Source organism: Bombus vosnesenskii, unplaced genomic scaffold (assembly GCF_011952255.1).
Source record: "Bombus vosnesenskii isolate JDL3184/JDL3185 unplaced genomic scaffold, Bvos_JDL3184-5_v1.1 scf7180000013316, whole genome shotgun sequence".
Taxonomy (NCBI): domain Eukaryota; kingdom Metazoa; phylum Arthropoda; class Insecta; order Hymenoptera; family Apidae; genus Bombus; species Bombus vosnesenskii.
In genome coordinates, this window is record NW_022882962.1 from 4,944,496 (window position 1) to 4,966,647 (window position 22,152).

The 22,152-nt window shown below is 46.4% G+C and overlaps 1 protein-coding gene across 4 annotated transcripts in view; it reads left to right on the forward strand.

Annotated features, from left to right (window-relative positions):
* LOC117235528 (rho GTPase-activating protein 20-like) overlaps window positions 1-22,152 on the forward strand; it is a 177,992-nt gene that overhangs the window by 79,840 nt on the left and 76,000 nt on the right. Inside the window, exon 2 of one of the 4 annotated variants that reach the window (XM_033497654.1) lies at window positions 1,562-2,194. The exons of 2 other annotated variants lie outside the window; for them this stretch is intronic. In XM_033497654.1, coding sequence (XP_033353545.1) covers window positions 1,886-2,194 — 309 coding nt within the window. In that variant the 5' untranslated portion in view covers window positions 1,562-1,885. Of the gene's footprint in view, window positions 1-1,392; window positions 2,195-22,152 lie in introns of those variants that run through there. One more of the 4 variants, XM_033497652.1, reaches the window with a different exon arrangement.

A 22,152-nucleotide genomic window follows, 5' to 3' on the forward strand; every position in this document is an offset into this window, starting at 1 on the left:
GCGATTAACCCTGCGTCCATCGATTAAAAGCCGGGATCGGTCGGTGTCCCTTTGCCGCTTATCGAGCTCTCATTTTCGCCTCTCTCGTGCTTTCAACCGGCGAGTCTTCGTGGAAGCTGGCGTTCCACGACATCCCGGCAACTTCTCGCCATGTTCCGCACGACTACTCCCCATTTATCGCGTCCGACATGCAAGAATATCACCGCGAAGCAACCGAGAACCAGTCATCGTGCCATTAATTAGCCGGTTGACGCCTAGAAACAGGAATTCATTCCGGGGTCAGGCATTATCAATTCGTTTTATCGTTACCGAGACCGTTACGGCGGGACACGTTCCGCCGGTTGCAAATAGAGTACGATGCACCCTGCGGCGCATCCAGCCTCTGTACATCTCTGATATCGAATCCTTCGAAATCTTGTAAAATCAATCGGTACTTCGTTATTTATCTCGTTCGTAATCCGTTGCGATCTTCTACGATCCAGCGGAATAAATACCGCGTGTTTCTTTAGCGATCGCCGCGTAACAACAACCACATATACGGTCGACGTTTAGATTTCCGATCGTTGGACGAAACGATGATAAAGGGCTCCGTGGGAAAGAAAAGTGAAATATAAGAGAAAATCAGGCATGGAAAACGTGCGGAAGAACCTTTTATCGGCGCTCGGTTCGGTTGGTTCGGTTTCCCCAGTCAGGTACGAACGACGTGTAAGGCCCAACGGGGAATAAGTCCCGATCGCCATGGTAACCGGTGACTCGGTCTCGCGTCTCGTCGTCGTGGATCGTGCAACTTCGATCCGGTTCGTTCGAGTTCGTCCGTACTCGGGCATTTTCGTAAGAGCGAGGCCAACCGGTCGGCAGACGCAGTCTCCGCGCGACCAGTTCGATTCCGCACGTAGCCAGTGATCGGTGCTCGTAGCGTGTATGTTTCGCGTCGCGTTTACGTTCAGTCTCCGTCTCGAACGTATCTCGTGTTTTGTTGTCACGTTTCGGTAACACGGTTGTGCGTTCCTTCGCGTCTCGTTCCGATCGTTGGAACATAGCACGAGGGAAGGCCGTCTAGCGAACGGCGAGTAACACTGGAAACCGCGAACCGTATAGAAAAGAAACGGTGCACGTAGACTACCGCTTTAAACGCGGACCGTGTTTGCGAGAGAGCGCTGCACGCCCGAAGGCAAATACCTGTGCCTGGTTTCAAGTCGATCCGGCCCTCTGACACGTCGCTTCCCCGTAGGCCACTACTTTTCTGCTCGATCGGTGAAACGTGCTGTAGAACACAGGTACCTGAAACGGTATCTGTCTGCGTTCAATTCGCGTACGCACGGAAAAACAAGCGTGCAACGTCTCGCGTAGGATCAACCAAGATCCAGACTGAGAGAAAAAGAAAGAAAGAGAGAGAGAAAGAGAGAGAGACAGGCAGATAGACAAGTTACATACACGAGCTCTTGAACCTATCTACCTGCGGCGCAATAAAAATCGTGTGATAGTAAACAGTGACCGGTTTTTTCTATCGCGTCTTATCTTACGTTTTCGTTTCTTCCACTGCTCTATCCACGCGTTACAGTTTCAAGTGAACCACGGTGTTTTGCTTCGTTCCTACCGGCATCGTCCATCGACAAACAGAAAGCTGTGTATTGGCACGCGAGGCACGAGTGTATACACTCGGTGTGCACCGTGTATCCGTTCCGGGAACCACCTGTGGATTTCGCGCGAACCACCGAGTGACAGAGAGTGTTGTATACTCTTCTCCCCGTGGAAGAACACGAATCGTGTGCTGGCATGAGCTGAACCACGTTATCGAAGGACGAGGCGCGCACAGCTCGATACCACGATGTCCAAGTCGGAGTGAAGTATCGTTGATCGTTACGTCGGTGTTAAAGCAGGTCGAATGATGACCATGTTCGGCACCCTCGTCCAGAGGCTCACCTCGCCGGTGACCTCACCGACGAGTCCTCGACGTCGTTTTAAATCTCCGTCGCGTTGGGAGGTGCAGAGCGATCCGGAGGATGATCCGGCCGCGCCAGTCCGCAAATCCAGGGCGAAGCATCTGCTGGACAAGCGCAAGAGCAAGAGCAGGGCGCGAGCTTTGAACGTGCATTCGGAGCAAGTGCAGATGTGCAGCTCCGGATGGCACGACGCCGCGTTTCCGCCGCTTCGGGGTACCAAGAGCCTCGGCAGGCTCGATGGCATGAAAGAGGTGAGTCCCATTATTCCCTTCGAATATTTTCACCAAGCTGATACGTACATTTTATGGGATTACGATACCTGGAATTCTCGAGCGGCGTTGTTCGTTGCGTAATGTAATTAAGCAAGGTAACGTCGAAATTCCTTCGATGCGTCATCATCGAGACAATTCGCGTTGTTCGATGGAATTTCTTTAATTTAACCGGTCGTAGGAACGTACATGTAACGATTAATCCCTTGTTTTATAATATCAGATTCGTGACGTTCGTGGATTTTAGGGACAGAATTAGACGAAGACGGATTCTACGATATTTCTAATCGTTTCTAAATCGATATTTAAAATATCGAAGATGTTTAAACGCCGTTTAAAAGGACTAGGAATTCGTTACTGTGAACGGTTCAACGCAATGAACCAAGCGAACAAAATTACGCGCGTTACGTACGCTATGTTTACACGAATATCGCCTAAGCGAGCAGAGAAATCACGAAACAAAAGATAAATAAACAACGTGCAAGCATCTCTTGGAACGATTAGAAGTACGAATGGAGGTGTTCTAGTAGAGTAACTAGCAGGAATTTCTGTCTCGCGTTATTCCACGAATTCGAGAACGATAGTAAACACAGAACAGTCGAACGACGGTAGACGTAAGTGGTTTGTAAGCCGCGTCTGATGTTTTTATCACCGATAACGCTCTACAGCTCTACGACTTTAATCGAAAACAGGTTTCACCGTTTTCCATGCCGAAACTGGAACAGAAACCGTGACCTGTCTCGCGGCTCGTGGAAAATTGGGATATTAGGTTGCGGCTGGAATCGATTAGTCGGAGTGGCGGGGCCCGTGCGTTGTTTCTCGCCGATAGTTTTTAATTAAATACGATTGGAAACCTGACGATGTACGTGCCGCAACCTGATTACATAATTGCATCGCAACGTAATACCAGTTTTTAAACGGCTGTTTTTACTATGGTCTCGTGTTCCCGTACTAGCGAGTTTCGCGTAATCCGCGCGCGTGGTTATGTAGGCAAGCGTTAATGACTTTTTATTTCGCCGCGCGTCGAAACGTTGCGGCCATTACTTCCTCGTATCCGTGGCACGCTCGTTCCATCGCGTAACCGGAACACCGGATAGCTCGAAGAAAAAAAAAAAAGAATTCACCGAGCGAGCGGAATTTCTCGCTTGCCTCGTGTGTTTACTTCGCGTTGAAACGGATCGACTCGTAAGTTGACTCGCGATTATCGGCTATTTTCAACCGCGGATGTTTTCATCCTTCTCTACCTGTAATATGGATTTCTAGCTATTTCAAATATCGACGTGCATACGTATATTCGGAATTACGAGGGGATTGTTCGAACTGGTTTAAGTTATCTGAACGCGTTCTCCGGCTTCCACGGTGGAACCGATCAAGAAGGTAATCGATCTCGCTTCTCGTCATCCTTCGGTGTTTCAATTTGAAGCACGATTGGAAATGTGTCGCTCCGATTGCTTTCCAACGGGCTTACATCTCGTTCGACCACAATTTCCGCTGCATTACGCAAAATGGGCTGTATCGTGGTAATTAAAAGAAAGGAAAGAAAGCTGGTGGTAGCTAAAATTGCGAAGATCGGGTCGAGACAGCCAAGGGTAGGCCCATAGGATGTATATCTGTAGGAGAAGAAATTTGTTAAAATTTACCTGAGAATGTCCTGTTATCCGAGCCATCTCATCGATGTAAATCGTTTGTCCCCCGAGAAAAAGTGGAGTTTCCATATTCTTTGGTTTCTGAGAAGCTTCATTGATCGAATACTTCCAAAAATTCTTCTCGACGTGCATCTGTCCGATGGTACAGGAAAGCAACTACGAAATAACGAAAATTGCGCGCATCTCGCGGGTTCGTTGCGCGTGTTTCCTGGCCGGTGATGAAAAAGCGTACTTCGAACTGCAGCGCAGAAAAAGGATGATCGTAAAATCGGCAGCTTTCACCGAGCGTAATGCAATAGCGTGGCTCGTTCGTAACTTGAGCAAATTGTGCTCTCTCCGTAAAGCGGCGAGCAGTGGGTCGCGAAATTGTGGGTAGAAGGAACGGCGGTGCACGCGGACGGGGCGGGTTCGGTGCGCATAGCGGCCATTAAATGTCGTCCGCGGTGGTGCGGCGCGATTCGTAATTCGACGAAATTGCACGGTTTTAACGACTCGGTATTTGAACGACGAAGGCCCACCGACAGGCTTTTGTGCGTTTCTCTGGCCGGCGCCACACACGTGCACTCGCGTCTATATAGGATGCGTGTGCAACGGGGGGTATTAAGCCGGCCAGTAAAAGCGGACGTTGCCAAATGTTCGTAATTCGAGCGACTCTTAACTCTTAACGACGACAAGACTTTCGTCGTTCTTTCCCCTTCTCCAAGCCGGGTTGCAGCGTAGCTAACCTTCGTCAACTTGGTGTTCCCCGAGCAGACATTCCCCTTTTTTCTTTTCGCCCGCTGTTTCGCGAGGGTACGCGAAGTGCCATTAATTTCGCACGGAAAAAGAAAGAAGATGGATCTCGTCGAACGCGTTAGCGCTATGTAACTCCTGGTGGTACGCGCGCAGCCCTTAACGACTACCTCGCTCCCCTTTAGTCGAACGCGAGAGGAGACGAGAGAAGGCAGCGGAGCTCTTGTCGAGCAGCAACGACTCTTGCAATCGCGGCAGATAGGGATCTGCCTGGGCGCATCTAGTTAAATCGCTGAGCTCGCAGGGCTCTGGTTCTCTCTCTCTCTCTCTCTCTCGCTCTCTCTCGCTCTCCGCGAGACACAAGGAAGTCCCAGGCCGCCTCTCTCGATCAGATAACATCGACGATCGGACGTGATGGAGCACGGTAGCCGAATATCCTCAACATCGGCTCGCGTGAACGTTTGGTCGATTTTTTCTTCGCGCGCCTCCGCAGCATCCACGCCCAGGGGTCCTTGAACGCGGCAAGGCCTTGAACCACCTTCCAACATTAGCCAGACAGTATTTATCCCATCGAATAAACGAAATACACTGGCACTTACGTTCGATACTTGTGAATCGGTCGAATGGTTGGAAAGAAGTTGGATAAAAAATTTGAAGAGAATTCGCCGATTCGGCGATCTTAATGTCATCGATAGTTGTTGCGAATATTACGTTTAAGAGTACGAAAGAGACTGAGTACGTAGCTGTGCTGCGATCGAGTGTAAGATTTTGGTCGTTAGAAACCGGTGCCGGGGTAGACCGACTGAAATTCCTCGTTGATTGGAAAGCAACCTTGCGAGGAAGCTCGTTGGCCCGGAGGCTTAGCACGAACCGCGCGCATTCCGAAACTCTGAATCAAACCTCGTTTTCGTTCGCCATACCGCCGTAGAACGGCGTACCCGTGAGCGATCGTTACCGCAACAACCTGTATCTGGCGTTGAGAAAAACTTTGAAAATTCGTAAACTCTCTTTCGTCGATCCTCCCTTTCGCGTTCAAAGATTAAACGAAATTACCAGCTTGACCGATGCGTTTTCTTCGAAAGATTTACGCGCGAGATCGCCTAAACGCGAAACGAATGACGAGAGGAGCCATCAATTTCGAATATATCACAGCCAAAAGGGATTAGCGGAACACGCGGCGGGTTTCGGCTCGCGTTTTTATTTGCCAAAAATCCGCGTTGCTTTTTGTCCAATGGAACGAGCCAGTTCGCCGCGGGTGTCCCTGCCATTGTTCGGACGAATTCGAAAAGACGAGGCAGAGAACATGCTAATTGTGAATATGAAAATCCCGACGGGGGTGTTTGGTCATCGGTTTCGTTCTTTACGAGAGATACCAAGGATCGTCTCTCTCTCGAGAGAGAGCACCGCTCTGTAATCTTCGCCTTTTTCTGCATCCCTTAACGTCCACAGGGCCAAAGGAGTTACGACACGCTGCACCATTCCCGAGGGCCAGCAGATTTCGTAGAAAAACGAGTCTTGTTGATGGCAAAAAAGACGAGAGGTCTCTCGAAACGTTTTGACCGTGACATTCTTTGATCGTCGTTGCTCGTTCCTTCCACCTGTCCTTGATCCTTCCTAGAAGATGCTAGATTCTCTCGTTGAGAACGTTGTTTAGATGTAAATGCCCGATTGAGAAAGAGGAGGGGAAACAAGCTAATAAAATACTCACGAATATATACGAACCGGAGGTGTCCGGAACGCGCGAGCAGGAAGCTTTTGACGCGCTCGATCGTTATCCTAATTACTTGGACTTTTTTCTGCAATTAACTCTCCTACTCCTGGCCCCTCCGAAGATCTTTGCGATATCTCGTGAGATAGTTCGAACAAACCGATTCACCGAATGCCCTTTTTTCTTTACGCGATTCTTCGAAATCGTTCGCGTCTTGGCGCGCCAGCGATTTTTCGCACGGCGCTTCCCCTCGCCTCTGTTCCTTCTTGTTTGCAGTTTGATCGATGAAACGCCGCCGTAGCGCGACTCAGACGCGCATGAATAATTAAACGAGCCGTGACATTAGTAGCGTTATCAGAGTGTAAACACGTCGAGGAAAACGTGCGGTGGTTTCGCGAAACAACGCGCAACGATACTCGAATCTTGCTCTTTGGCACATTTCGATGGAAGCTTCTCGGAAGCGGATTAAAACGTCGCTAGTTGCTCGTAATTTACACGGCCAGGTGGAAAAATAACGATGAAAACTGAGCGATACGAGGCTGTAATTAGCGAGCCATTAAGTGGAAGTGTATGTAGAAAATGTAAATCGATGGTGGATTCACGCTTTTCAACCGTGTCGTTCTTTCTCAGGCTCTCTCCCGCCAGGCTTTTCATTTCGTTGTTTTCAGTTTTTCTCAACTTCCACTCTCGCGGTCGTAACAGCGCGTGGCGAATGAAATATCAAAGCGATGAATCGTCTCGTTACACCTGGCTATTAGGGCGTGCGCGAATTCACTGGCCCAAAACTATCGTTCGTTCACGGCCAGATCGTTTCGTTAACGAAGGTAATCGCATCTCGTCGCTAAGACGACACGCCTTACACCGAGGAAAAAGAAACCGGAGAATGTTTTCGCGGTTGCCACTTGCTGCTGTCTAATGTTGCCCGAGCGGGATCGTTACCTCTCAGGGAAATATAGCCGCGTTAATGATCGCAATTAGATTCGAGACAATTCCCTTCTTTCACTGTAATTCCTCTCTCTTCCCTGCTCTTTCTCCCGCTCTGTCTCGTTAAAAGCGCTGAACACGGCCGAGGAAGCGTGGTGAATTCGTTTGTTTTGTTCCCGATGCGATCCAGTTATTCGCGGTAATTAATATAGTTACCGGTTACCGAACGTTGCTTTATATTTATATACCATACGCCCGTTCGTTAACTTTGTTTCTCCTTGCAGTTCATTTTTCTCTTCTTTTCTCTCGGAATGTTTAAACAGCTTAACAGTTTCGTTAGAAAATGAGCCACGGTGCAATCGTGATATACGTACGTACGTACGTACGTACGTACACAGGTAGAAAACGAAAACGGCTTTAGGACTATCTCGCTGGGAATCCACGAGAAATGTCGTCGTTCCGATCGTAGCTAGATTTAGCGCGTTCGATAAGAACACGGCGTTTTCTCCTTTTCTTCGTTTACGGGACTTCATGGACGACAGACGGTTAATCGGGCACGCGTTTCAACTTCGCTCGATAATATCGTTCCTATAACAAAGATCTTCGTTCATGATCGGAGCCTAACTTTCGTTTTATCCATCGACCGTAAAATTAAGCAAAACAGACGGTACTGGACAAAAATATTTCCTCGTTTCGTTTCGTAGAATGTCACGAAACGAGTAGTCGGAACGAAATTAAAAATGAAAAAGAGCTCTTGTATTGGGTTGGCAACCAAGTGATTGCGGATTTTGTCATTAGATGGTATTGACAAAATCCGCAATCACTTGGTTGCCAACCCAATAGAAGAATTCCTTCTTTCTGTGACCATGAACGAAGAAGACTTGTATTTATATTCTGCAATATCCAAGTTTATCGAACTTTCTCTGCAATTCTCGGTTCATAGACCACGGAATAACGCGATATCGATCCAAGCAGGGCGTTTCGATGGTAATTGGCCGACACAGGCCGTTAGAAAACGCAACATCATAGAGCATTCTTTCATTATGGAATCAGATTGTATCTTGTCGAGGCGTGCTCCCATAATTCAATTCTCCGGTCTCACACGAGTTTCGTGCGAAACTCTTCGCCTCGCAATCGCGACGCATTTTCCTCGATATGCTTCGCGATGCACGATGCGAGATGATGATATCGAGGATGGCGCATGAATGAAAGAAAGATACCATGGCTCGATGGTATAGCTTAGGCTTGTTCGAAGCGATCGCGAGTAATCGATCGAGCATAGAAAGCTGGAAAGAATATCCTCATCGATGACGTAAAGTTCGATCTCGTGCGCTAAAACTCGATGCTAAAACTTGACAAATAAACAACACTACGTAATATTCTCGTGAATATGATATTGCCTAGGAATAATATTAGCATTTATTATAAATACTGTAATTAGACGGCGGATGTTTGTGGAAATTCGGAAGAAATAAAATTGAAATAAAAATTTGTTCGATATTCTGTACATGTTTCCGTATTGTACGAACTCTGTATGTACGTTCTTTTCACGGCTGTTTTCGCGTCTACAGTGACGAACGATATTTTTTAGAGCATAAAAAATGTAACTAAAGGAATACAAAGGTCTGAGTCTGCATTAAATTTAACGTTACGATGTTCCTTCTAAGAAAGAATTTTTAAATTTTCCGTGGTGTGATTTTTCATCGATTAACGTTAATTTAATCGTCGATTACCGATAATCGCTAATTGGCTGGTGTAAAGGAATGTACCAACGCTGGTCGAAGGACGCGCGTTCTTGTTGAACGAGTCATTCGCCAGATGCTTTCACCTAAATGGAGGGAACAATGAACGTGGAAGGGTCAGTAACTGCGTAACGAAAAGGCGGAAAAGGGGCGCGAGTCACCGTTGTACGCTGGCCGGCTGTAATGCAGTGAAAACGAGGTCTTAACGACCTCGACATTAAGTCGCTTCGTCGTGTCTCCTTTTCGCTCTTCCTCTTTGCTCGTTGTTCTAGTCATGATTGTCGGCCCGATGTCAGAGATCCTCGACCCGAAGAACGCGAGGTTCAGGTTAAAAGGAGAATTAACGTCGCGCCACGGACAAAGTGGCTGAAAACGAGCTTTATAGTAGCCTAAAAGACACGATTAAAACGGACGAAGGAATAGTCGAGGGAAATCGAGATTGCGTGCCATTTTTTTTTATAGCGGTGACTCTATTAACCTCTTAGCCTAGTGATTCTTTTAAAAATCGAACCGCTTTCTATCGTTACGTTTTTACTCTTACGCGACATCGCGCAAAATCTCTGATAATTAAGGATTATACGATTATTGCTTTTTACAGGCATCCGATCGATTAGTCGTAACCTCGCTTGAATCTCACAAGACGAACAATTTAAAGGGATTGCGTTTGCGAGAAATGAAATGCTCGACCTGTTCGATAGTACCTCTTACTTTTTTCGTCTTTGCTCGATACGATTGCGCTTAATCAGCGTCGACGAAACATCTTTCATCGAGCCTGAATCTCGTAGATGGTCGATATCGAACGTTTATCGCCAGAAATTTGCGTATATATCTTAATTAACGCTTCGTACGAACGTCTGGCGATGCAGAACCGCATTCCTCTGGACTCTCGTGCCGGATTAATTGCTACTGCCGACGAAATATTATTTTCGGCCGGTGAACGCGACGTTCGACATGCATGCTCGGCAAAATTACAACCCGTGAGCGTTCACGTTCGAAGTATCCGAGGTACCGTTACCGAGTTAACCAACGTAGCGCACGAAATGTTCGAATGACGGCTTCTCCGCTCCATGGTATCGTTCTTGGAGCTTCTCTAATCGCATCGCAGGGGACCATTGTTTCGTAGTTCCAAGAAAAATTCGAAAGAGAACGGAAGAAGGAACGATGCCCTGGCGTTTAGATCGCGATTCGTTGGCGGACACGTCCCTCGTGCGCTCGGGTACGTCCACGACATTTGTACGTGCGCTATCTCTCGAGTCAGCGCGATTAAATCATCGACCAGTGAAAATCGTCGATCGTAGCTCTACTACGTTCGGTTGTCGCGAGCAGAACGAGTTCCGATACGAGACGGCTTATTCATCGGCTTGTTATTCGCGGTATCGATTTTACCGCATACCTAGGCTGTCTATTATTGTTCCGGGGCTCGACCACCTCAACCTCTCTGTTTATTAATTATGCCGATTATACAAGGCTTATCTATATTTTACATCCTCGCTTGCGTACTTACGCGGCAGTCTCGCGGTGTCTAATCACATTCTAATCGCGTTTAACAGATCGGCATTCCGTATTTCGTATCTCGGCATTTACGATGCTTTACAGCCAATCGAATAGCTTAACCCCCGTGAACTATCCGTTCCATTCGTTATCCTCTGAGAGGCATAGAGAGAGAGAGAGACAGAGACAGAGAGAGAGACTCGTAGGCTGTCTCGTACCATTCGGAAAGCAACGACCAGTACAAGAAAGATCGATTTTTTCCTGACTAAATTACGTTTGAGAAACGCGATCGATGGCCACACGGATCGAATGCAGATACTTTGGTGAAGATGCGCGCGGAACGCGGGAGGGACCGAACGATCGCACCGTTAAAAAGACCGATGGACGATGCCGATTAAAGAGTCCTGCTGGATCCCAGGTGTGGCTGGTTTACGCGAACACGATTTTAGACCCGTTGTACTTTATTGGCTATTAGTTTGATTTGCGGTAAGTGGCTCGTTACGCAATGAACGCCATCGATTTCTGCCGCGGGTGCACGGTTCCATTGCCGTACCTCGAACTCGATAAAATCGATCGGTATCTCGAACGCGGTACGGCTGCCCAAGAGCGTATTAGCACCGATCTAGTTGCTCCACGTACCACCCCACGGTCTTTACGATCTTCGATCGCGATCCTCGATCGCACCGCGGGACATGCTTAATTCGAATTACGCTAATTGACGAGATACGACCATCGTATGTACATTGCTCTCTCTTTCTCTCTCTCTCTCTCTCTGTTTCTCTCTTTCTCTGTCTCTCCGCCGTTATACATAATACATGCAGAATGGTGCGCACCGGAAACGGAGAATGAAGTCTTCGTTGGATCTAATTCGATCGAGCGGATTAGATGGCGAAGCGGTTGCTACGCATGGCCTTCGGCTGACTCGCGTTAATCCGCGTTATATTTTCGTTCTTTATTGCACGCGATGCTAACTGCCAGGATGGGATACTCGAGGAACGACGCACATACCAACGCGTCGCTTGTCGAGGCATCGTAAATATTTGATATCACGATCGAGAGAATTTCCTGGAGGACAAGAACTACAAATTTCAAGTTTTTCTCGACTTCGGAACTTCCGGCGGATTATCGTGAATTTTTTTAACGACAAAAACCTAGATGATTGACACAGCCGTTCTTTGAAATGTCATTAAGCTACTCGATCCTCGACATTAGGTATTTTATCGTGAGAAAACGTTTCGCCTTAACTCTTAAATCTCGCTCTTGCTATTTCGGTCGGGCGAAATGTTTCTCACGATTTCTTCCGATTGCGTTTCCACCTAGTGTCGGAATACCGTGTTTCGGAAATTTTGGAAATTTCGCTAAACAATTTTGCGTGGGTTTGGCGACGCGATGTGGAATCGGTGGCGCGTCGAACAGGCGTTTGGTGTAGACAGGGACCTTGTTCCACGCAGAATACGGCCCTCGGGAATGCCGAAGGTTCCGGTTCTGATTCATTGTCGCGTCATATATCTAGACGCCGGTGCCTCCGTCTCTGTTGCGTGGGTTGGCACGCACGCAGACGCGTGCAACTTGACCGGAGAGATACATATTTGCCGGCTGAACGCGGCAGAAAGAGAAAGCCGAACGGTGGAGCTTAACGCGAAAAAGAGAAAGAGCCAGGACACGAAGTAAGGGAGACTCGGAGAGCCGGCAAAGAGAAGTAACGAGCATGCCTATCCGCGCCATTCATATTTCCTGGAACACAAGCCTCCTCCGTGCCCAGCCGCGGCCCATTTCATTTAACGCGTTACGACCGATACGTTATCGTCCCTCTTGCGTCCGCCCTTTCTCGCTTTTCTTTTTATCATCTTCGCAGTTACTCCCATAACGATACGTTCGGAAGACAGATGGTTGTTGTCTCTTTCCCAATACTCGGAGCATCTCTTTCGCCAGCCTTTTCTTCTTATTAGCGATTTTTTTAGGTCTCTTTTATCGATCTTTCGTTGTCAGTATTTTAGCTCTCTTTGCGTTCGTTCGTTCGCGGAGAGACGAGTTCGCGGCAGATCGCGTCAACGAGAGTCGTAAATTCTCGTTACGACTCGATAATCCACGCCACGAATTAGTCGATCCCCTATTTAGGATAATAGAGATGGTTGACTGATCATAACACTGAAGCAACAGGTTACAATATATGTAATTTATTCCAACAACTTTGTAGATATTATTGAGAATTTTGGATCTTAATAGCCGAAATAATGATACAGGAACACTAAATTTACACTTAGAATTTATATTAGAATAGTTATATGTTTATTTGATAAACGATTTCAAAGATATTCATCGATACGCACTTGTACGCCTCTCAGCATTCTCTTTCATATCCGACTGTTAATCCCTTAACCTACAACTACGCGCATAACCCGTAGTACGATGATCGAGCCAAACGTAAATCGGCCCAAAATTCACGAACGTAAATCGTAGGTTAAGGGGTTAACCGACTGAACAGTTTACATTCATTTGTTTTCTAGACGCCGCGCACATACTTTCACGTACTGATATTCACATACAAGTATTACTACTACGCATGTGACCTAGTCTAGCACATAAAGTTATACATATCTCAATAGATATAAATAGTCACGCGACGTGCGTTCAGACGTATTCTCAGAGACGCGTGGATAGTAAGTTATAACCGATGACTGATCAATGAACGAAAACCAGTCGGTACATTGGCCGATCAACGGAGGAAAAACCAGTGAAGAGATGTTGACTGATCCAAAGATCCAAAGACAAACCAGTGAAGTTCGGTGACGATACTGTCGCAGAGGAAAACTATCGCTGAGTGTTGGTCGCTCCACCACCGGTCGCTTGCAGGTGCAAATGATCGTTGAATATGGGAAAACACGATCTTCCGATTTTTTGCCCGATGAAACGATAACAATAACGATATTTTATAACAATAAAGGGCCTTACGGTAAATACAAATGCTGAGTTTTATAACAGTTCCTTAGGATCATTGCGGTCCGACTAATTATATTTGCACAGCTAATAATCGCCTCGATCGAGGGATGGATTATGGTTTATGTAAAGAATAATCGGACGCAACATTTTGAGTTCGTAGTGTGGTATCGTGGACGAGGGGCCTAGAGGGGTGTCGTGCGAATTGTAAACAAGCGATTGTCGAGCGTGTGCATGATGGGGCTTAGACAAAAGATATCAGACAAAAGACAAAGGGTTGCTAAGAGACATAAACGAATTAACAGTAGTACGAGTCGAGAAGCCAGAGAGTGCGGATTGCTTTGTCGAGATAGTGTTGTTAGCGTTGTTGAGAGAGAGTTGGATCTGTGTTGACGAGAGTCGTTAATTAATTATAATACGTTGCTACGATTAGTTCATGTTAAATAACAATTGTTTTCTGTTTAATCCATTTGTTATTAATTAACTAATTATTATTAACAGCTTACGATACTACAGTAGTATATTTATCAAATACACTGGGGTATCTTGTATCACGTCAATGTACAGTGTAAAATGTAGATCGGAGTTCGTGAAACAGGAATTGTACCGTACATCGTATCGATTTGATTGTTCTTCAATTGAAATCGTTCGAACGATGTCGATAAACTTTTTCAGTCGTTCGAATACAGTTGCGCGCTACTATCATGGAAGAAAGAAATGGAGGATGTATCCTTGATGGAATTGGACGACGTAGTCCGATGACGAGTCACACAGCGATGTCTCTCCATCCAGCTGCATCTTTTTCGTTTTTCCGGTGAGCGTATGCTCATTTGTGGCACACCCTGCTCGCGTCGTATTACAAGCGTCGTTCCAACCACATGTCGAAATCGGTCGTAGACGATTCCCCGCCATTGTTTGCAAACACCTACGAGCAAGCCAGGTATTTTCCTTTCGCGTTCGACCGCGACGCTTACACGCGTCTTCTAGGCGCGTTCAATCTTCGCTCGGTGAGCCAGATGATCCGATCATTAGGGAGTCGAGAGGCGTCTCGATCGACCAAACGATAATCCGTCAGTCTACGCTCGTCTTGGCCTTTACCGAGCTCGATGAATCGAGCCGAGCCTATCGTAATTTTAAGACACCGTCTGCCGTGGAATTATTTCGCGGAGAATCAGTAAAGAGTATAAAAGACGCGTGATTAATTGTACGCTTTAATTAATCTCGTTGGCTCCGATCCTGCTACATGTATTGCGTGGTCCGTGTAAAGATTTCTTTTTAGCACGAGATGGGAAAGGATTTCGAAAGATTTGACTCAATATCATTGTAAATTACACTTTATCGTGTCGTTGCGCGTTTATACGTCTTTGTGGAATTTCTCAGCAATTTCCAAGGTTTCACCCGTTTCTCACAGTAACCTCACGAACTCGCTACAAAGATACTCCTTTCGACTATTACAAATTCACAGATTTCGTTCCGTAATGCCACGTCGTTCGATCCATTTTTAACAGCGACTCGTCCACTCGCAAAACTACGAAAACACGCGAGTCAGAATGCGAAACGAGCAACCGACGATCAAAATTCTCAGCCGTAGCTCGCTCGTGATCTTCTTACGTGACCGGCGAAAGCAACGAATGGATTTCGGTTTCACCTTCCGAAAAACGCTTCTCCGCTTCTTTCGAAACGCTTTTCGACGCTCGGTTCGGACAACGAGATCGAAAAGTGGATTCGATCGATTCGGTTTCCGACAGGCACGAACATCACCCACGTATCTTCCGCTATCTTTTGCGACGACGAGCAAGTACCACAAGCGTATACGTTGCAGTATACGCGTGCGCAAACGTGTTGCACGAGCGAGTCGCATAGCAGCACGCTGCACCCACCCGCTGGCTCCGAGTACCGATCGATGATCCATCGATCGCGCGAACGATCCACCGCGGGTAGTCCCCGGGCAATATCACCGAGAACGAGATTTATCTCCGGACATGCTCTCTCGGTCAGCATCCGTGTACACGTCGCCGTTGTCGGCGCTTGTACGTACACGATGCCGGGTGTGTGCACACCATAGGCCTCTGTAGGCGAATAGGAGATCAGCGTGCCTCTTCTTCTTCGTATTTGCCGATCGTCCCAATTGTAACGTCCAGGGTTACGATGTTTGTCGAGTTGATTTCGATATTCGGTGTATTCTACGTCGATCGCGAAGTATAGACGAAGTAACGGCATATGCACGCTAACTCACGAAAGTGCTTGAACGCTTCTATGGTATACGTAATTCATCGACAGCATCGCGATTATATTAAATTACATTTTGCATTAAAATTTAAATTAAATTAGAAGTTGCGAGATGGCTGCTTCGAACATTGCACCGAGTACTTGAGCAGTCGATTGTTCGTTTATTGAGAAACCGGAACGTTTAACGAGATCATCTTTGACACCAATTATATGGAATTATATGCGTTACAATATTGCGATATTCGCGTTACGTTACGGTGCTAATGCAATTTCAAATGTTATCACGAATATTATCGTTCTAAATATATCGCAGCTCTGTGTGTCGTTATGTGTTTTTCTACGATTCTATTTATGATAGAAGGTTCGTTCCATTCGCTAGAGCTGCGAGCTGAATTACGCCTTTCTTCTTTCCCTTTGCTTTCGTCTCGCTAAATCTATAGGCTCTTAAACTGATTTGTATGAAATATGCGCTTTTGTGCACACGAGCTCTCTTGATCGCGATCTCTCGTTCGTATTCCTTCGCTTTGATACGTGTCAGATAAACGTGCACGCACTCCAGCGCCTCTTGCCCGCCATAGAATAGGAGAGGTATGATTTAAGTGCTCCCTGACGTGCACCGTTATACGCCACTATGCCATCGTTCTACGCGAATTCTACTCCAGACTCGATATTTTTTTACTGAAATCTCTTTCGCTTTTTCTAATCGCCGCTTCTTATCTCCTCTTTCATGGGCTACTACTCTTCGCGAATTCGCTGCGAGCTTCTCGTAGATCGCTTTCTATTTTAGAAATTTCTATCGTAATATCTTTTTTAAAAGTGAAAAGATGCTAATATAAAGCAGTTCCGACGTTACGATAAGAGTACAGTTAAATATATTAGAAGCGTAAGAATACGACGCGACGTAATGCAACAAAATACGCCTAACGAAACTACCGTTTTAAACTTGACTAAAAGAGTAAAAAAGAAGAGCGACCATGTTGCAAATACCATTTTTGAAATTTATCTTGTAATTAATTTAATTTACCTTGTAATTAATTGTTAATCGCCAACTTAAGCAATGAGATTGAGAAATTGAGAAACAGCGGAGTCGGTCGATTTGGCGTCCGACTCAATTATGAATTACAACTCCATCACCTGCTACAGACAATTGTCCAAATATACCTACTCTACCGTTGGTAAACTCGCCATAGTTTGCCTGGTTCGGGGAAGATTTAGTCGACAGGTGCGAAGATCGCGCGACCAGGCCAATAAAGCGGACTTGGAGAGTGCTCCTCGGGAGGACGAGTCGTCCCGTAACTCCATTACTTATACATTCGTGCGGCTGGCTCGGCGAGTCGCCGCGTTCTCTCTCTACCCCATAATCTACGGCGCACAATGTCGTCTGATTATGGCCGGGCCGATATGTCGTTGATTCGGCCGGGTCAAACCTACGCGCGTTATTCAAATATTAAGCCAGAGCTCGCACACGTACGTATGTCCCTTTAGCCCCGGTGGACGCTTGTATTCTGCCCATTACAAAAACGAGCAACGGGAGTCGAACGCGAGATCGAGAATTCGCTGAACTCCGACTCGCTGGGTCGATGAACTCTCTTTAGAAAAAGTTCTTCCAGCCCTGCGAACGCGATAACGCGCGAGTTTTCCTTGATTCGGTATTTCACCATCCGCGAACAGTCCGTACCTTTTGCGCTTTCCGTGAAACTTCACTCGATTTCTTCGAAGCGAAATTTGCTTTTCGCGAAGAATCTTCGAAATAATCCATCTTCCGATCGAAAAACCGATTCTACGATATAACCGAGACTTTGCTGAGCGTTTTATAGATCTTCGTTGAAGGTGTAAAACGGCGATCTTCCTTCTTTCTATCCGTTAACGCTTGTAATTTTGTAAAGTACCGTTAGAACCACGTCGCTATTTATTATGGATGGAGTATAGAACGTTGACAGATACGACGGCGAATCGATCGAAGCAACGAGCAGAAGAACGAGCATCTGGTTGTTAGTTTAACGGGGGAAGACACTCGAGGTCGGTTCGCAGGAATTCTCGCGAGTACGAATCCCCGGTAAATTTGCATCACAATGCCAAATCAAGTTGGCTCGGAGGGAAAAGGATGGTGGAACACGTGGTCCAGGGTCGAGATGTTCCGCGAAAGAGGCTTGGCCCCTACGAGGACGCGTACATACTTAAGTACTCTCGATACGATGGTACACGCGCGAACGATTCACGACAGGGTTGTGTTCCCTCTGCTTCTGTCTCTCCTTTAGGGTACTTCTTTCTCTTCTGCACCTTAAAATTTGCAAAGAATCTTCCCAGATGACGTACGTTTACAGCATCTCCTAGCACCTTCTTTTCTTCGGTCGTGATTTATGCATCTCTCGCGACAGTCGCAACGATCCTTAGAAGATCTTTGCCATCTTTTCGTATCTTCTTCGCTATTTAGAGGACGAAAGAAGATAAAACTCGCATAAAGGAGTCGATTTGATCGATTTAAAGATCGAAGATAGATTTTACGCTTTGCCCCTGATTGCACCCGATGACGGTTTCGACGCGTCATCGCTCGATTTTCTAGGCCAAGTCAATTTTCATGTTCGTTTCGGGCGTCGTTTCCATTGATCGCGTTTAGATATCGAACGACGCGACCTGGTTCCGCGCGCATGACCAACCAGACGACCTATTAAACGCGACTCGATACCGATTTCATTCGGAAACGCCTTGTCCTTGGACGAGAATCTCACGATATATCCACCGTTTGCGCAATTCCGCCGCACCTTCGTTTTTTTTTTTTTTTTTCTTTAATATCAATTTGCACCTGTGACTCGTAGCTGTCTCTCGGAAAGGAGTCGCGAGAAGTCAGGTTGCAGCACGTGCACGATATCTTAACGCAACGCTGTCGTTCACGGTACAGGCAAGGTAGGCGATCTGGAAGAGATCCGTTCTCGCGTTTCCGCCATGCATGATCAGTCAGGCGAAATGGTGTATGTAACCTCCAATGACGTTCGAGTTTACGTGCAATTACTTCCGATTGAAAATGGTTCTTTTTTTCTTTTGCAATCACGTCGGTCGATTAACCTTTGTTGGATCGTTCAAGGGAGATTTATTTCTCTATACGTGAGCTCGCTATATAATTACCATGGGAATAAAAGAAACTTTTTTCACGATAGCGCTGTATAAAGAATATCAACCTTGTTCCAATTGCCTAATAAAGATTTATGTACTTACGTTTATTTTCCTGAGTTTACTCACACCGTCGAACGAAGGGAGGTATTTTTCTGATTATTATTGTCTTCTGATCGCTCATTGCAAAGAATTAACCCAACTTCTATTAATCACCAATGATTCGTTTTTCTATAACCGAGTTAAACCATGCTATTCTCTACGAATGAAAGAAGCTTCTCTCTACGATCGTAATGGACTCCGTGATGGACTGTGACCATACGATTAAACATACGTTTGATTCCTGTGAAATAAATGCAGCCATTTTCCACGTACGTGCTCGCTAAAGAACGAATCCTCGTTCGATTAACCACCGAACACGTTTATTATGTAAAACGTAAGCTGGCAGGAACAGAGTGGAAGAAGTGGCTGGATCTCGAAACGTATGCGAATCCACGGTCTCCCTTATTCCCATGCGCGCACGAGAGAAATCCTCGGCTGGAACCCTCTCTTCCTCGAGAGTCCCTAATACGTTTTTATATCATAAGGGTCGTGCTCGGTATGTTTCCCGATTTGTATGGCGGACGGCTGGAAAGCAGCCCGCAGCAGCTGTCGCTTGCTAGAACGCGTGACGAGACACGTCGACCCGTGTGACGGACGTTAAAAAATGGGGGCTCATTGTGCATCTCTGACGCCGTGAATCTGTTCTCGCATCGATTTCACGGGGTCCTCTCTGTCCCCATTTTCTCTCCTCCTGTCTCTTTCTCTCTCTCTCTCTCTCTCTCTCTCTCTCGAACTTTCGATGAACTTTTGGAAGAGGAAGAATAAAAGAAATATAAAAGCAAGCGCCAGTGAAACAGTGAGTCGTTCGTTTTTTCATTAAGACGTCGCGCTCGTTGCACGTTCACTCACTTGACGCGTTCTTCGTTTCGACTCGCTCTCGAGGACCACCCTCGTTCTCCGTGTACAACGCATCAACGGGGTAATTAGTCTTGGGCCGTGACGTAATGCTGCGTTGTTTCTATGCAGGGAACCAGGTCGATGGAATTTTCACCTTTGACTCGCCAAGGTGAGCGTTAAACGTGAAATTATTACGAAACGTTAGCGAGTTTCTTAAGAGACTGAAGTTGTAATTATCGGTCTGTGGACGTCTATGATTTAATGAAAAATTTCGAGGCGCGAATACATCGGGATTTACGTAATTAATTATACAGAGAATTTTAGTAACACGGGATTAATCGACCGCGTATCGAATCGTAAAATTGTTTTCCTGTAAAAAAATGGTACGGAAATGCGGCTCGTCGCGTGTTTCAGCTGTAGTCTTCGAACGAAGTATCGCGTCAAAATTCTTAATGGTTTAAAACCACGAACGATTTTTCACTCTCGATCAACGAGAAAAACTAGATTAATACTTAGGTCGGTACTCTGGATAAAGGTTCGACGCTTATACCGGCTGATACGGCGCTTTCCCTTTCATATTCGACGAAGAACGCGTGTTCCTTTTTATCTCGGCGATTCCACGAAATTTACGGAGCATAACGAGGAGGTGGCGAGGCAGTTTGGTGGCTCGCAAGGGAACGTTCCAACAAAAGCAAGCCCGAAGAAGCAAGGGGAAGAGAGAATGAAACAGAGAGGGAAAAAGAGAGAGAGAGAGAGAGAGAAGTGGAGCGAGAAAGAGAAAAGGTAAAGGGAGAACGAACCGGAAGGAGGCATCCAACAGGATGCGAGCACGTCCTTTCGGCATTGTGTACAGCACCGGAACTGTGGGAAAACTTCCACACTAGCGAAGTTAGTCTCGCGTTAACATACGAGTCGCGAGGTTTTATAAATATTTCATCGCGGCGGACGCGAAAATTGCGATGCAGCGATTCGAGCCGGTCGCGTTCCGGATGCTAATTAATTAGTCCAACGGAGGACTAAGTCTCTCTCGATGTGCTGGTCGTTTCTTCTCTTTCGCCCTTCGTTCCTTTAAAACGTTGTTTGCTGCTGTATATATACAGGGTGTCTCAGAGTTTAACGACTCAACTTTGTCAATGTATTCCAGTATTCTATTCTAACACTTTATTTTAAACACACGTACCATTTCCCTCGATACGAAATTGACAGCGATGAAGAATTTAATTTACCTCGTCTCATCGAAGGAATATTCGTCTCGACGAAACTCTTCGTATCTTGCACCAACGTCGTCACCTAACGTATCAATGTTTTTACTCGACGTAGTCTTCTTTTTTGAAATTATCGACACACAGGAGTCCACTGAGTCGCTAATCGAAATCGATAGTACGCTTTCCTTCCTATTTTCGTGTTTTTCTTCTCGTAACTTTCTACGATGATAAAACTTTGAACGACCCATGTTTATATAACGTGTGTTTCGCTTGCATATAGCCATAGAACGCACTGACAAAATTTATCCGCTTAACCTTGGGACACTCTGTATACGTGGATATATGTGCGCGCGCGCTTGTGGATGAAAATAATCTTGGATCGCGCAATACGTCGACTTAATTGCGCGATTAAACGTTCTCGATAGGATCGCGAAGCCTTTGAGAACGTCGAATAGCCGCGCTGTGGAACGTGTTCCCGCGCGCCACGCGAGCGTCGCCCGACCCATCGATCGTGCCCATACAAAATTCGATTTTCGACCGCGTTCGCTGCCGTGCGTTATCGTGGAAACGCGCGAGCAAAACTTTCGCTTGCAAAACAAGCTGTGACGTTGCGCCGACACGCTCGAGGAAGCACCTATTGCGCGAATACGACAATGCTCCTACCCATTGCTAACTATCCTGCGAAACGATCCTCTTTCCCTTCCTCGAAAATACGCGGTGTCCCACATTTTTCACACTCCGCTAGCGTGTTCCATTAAGCGTAATAAAAATAAATATTATCGCGTTTTCTTTCTCTCTTCGTTCGCATTTCAATATTACTTTTGACGAACTTGGAACGAAACTACGGAATACAGGACACCCTGTACATTCATAGCCAAAGTTGCTTTCCCGTTCGTTTTGCACCGTGTTGCGTCTTGAATTATAACGGAAGAGTCATGCAGACTGAGAAAAACGTAGGAATAGAAATGGCGAAACTTAGACGCGACACGCGATAATGTTTGTCGGTTGATGGTGTTGGTGTAGAAGCTCGCGTCTTCCTGGATTTACGTGACATCCGTTCGAAGAAGTTTATGCCTACGCATCTCTCGAGGTTATTGATCTTCGCCATAAATCATGACGCCTAGTTTGCATCGAACAAATTCATTGGATTAGAAGGTTCGCTCGGTGTTAATTAGCTTAGGCTGCTGTGACGCGGCTGTCGCCGATATCCTGTCATCTCGCGTCGTTTCGCGAGTCCGTTATGAGAAACCTTGACGCGCTGGAACCGAGGTGGGATGAA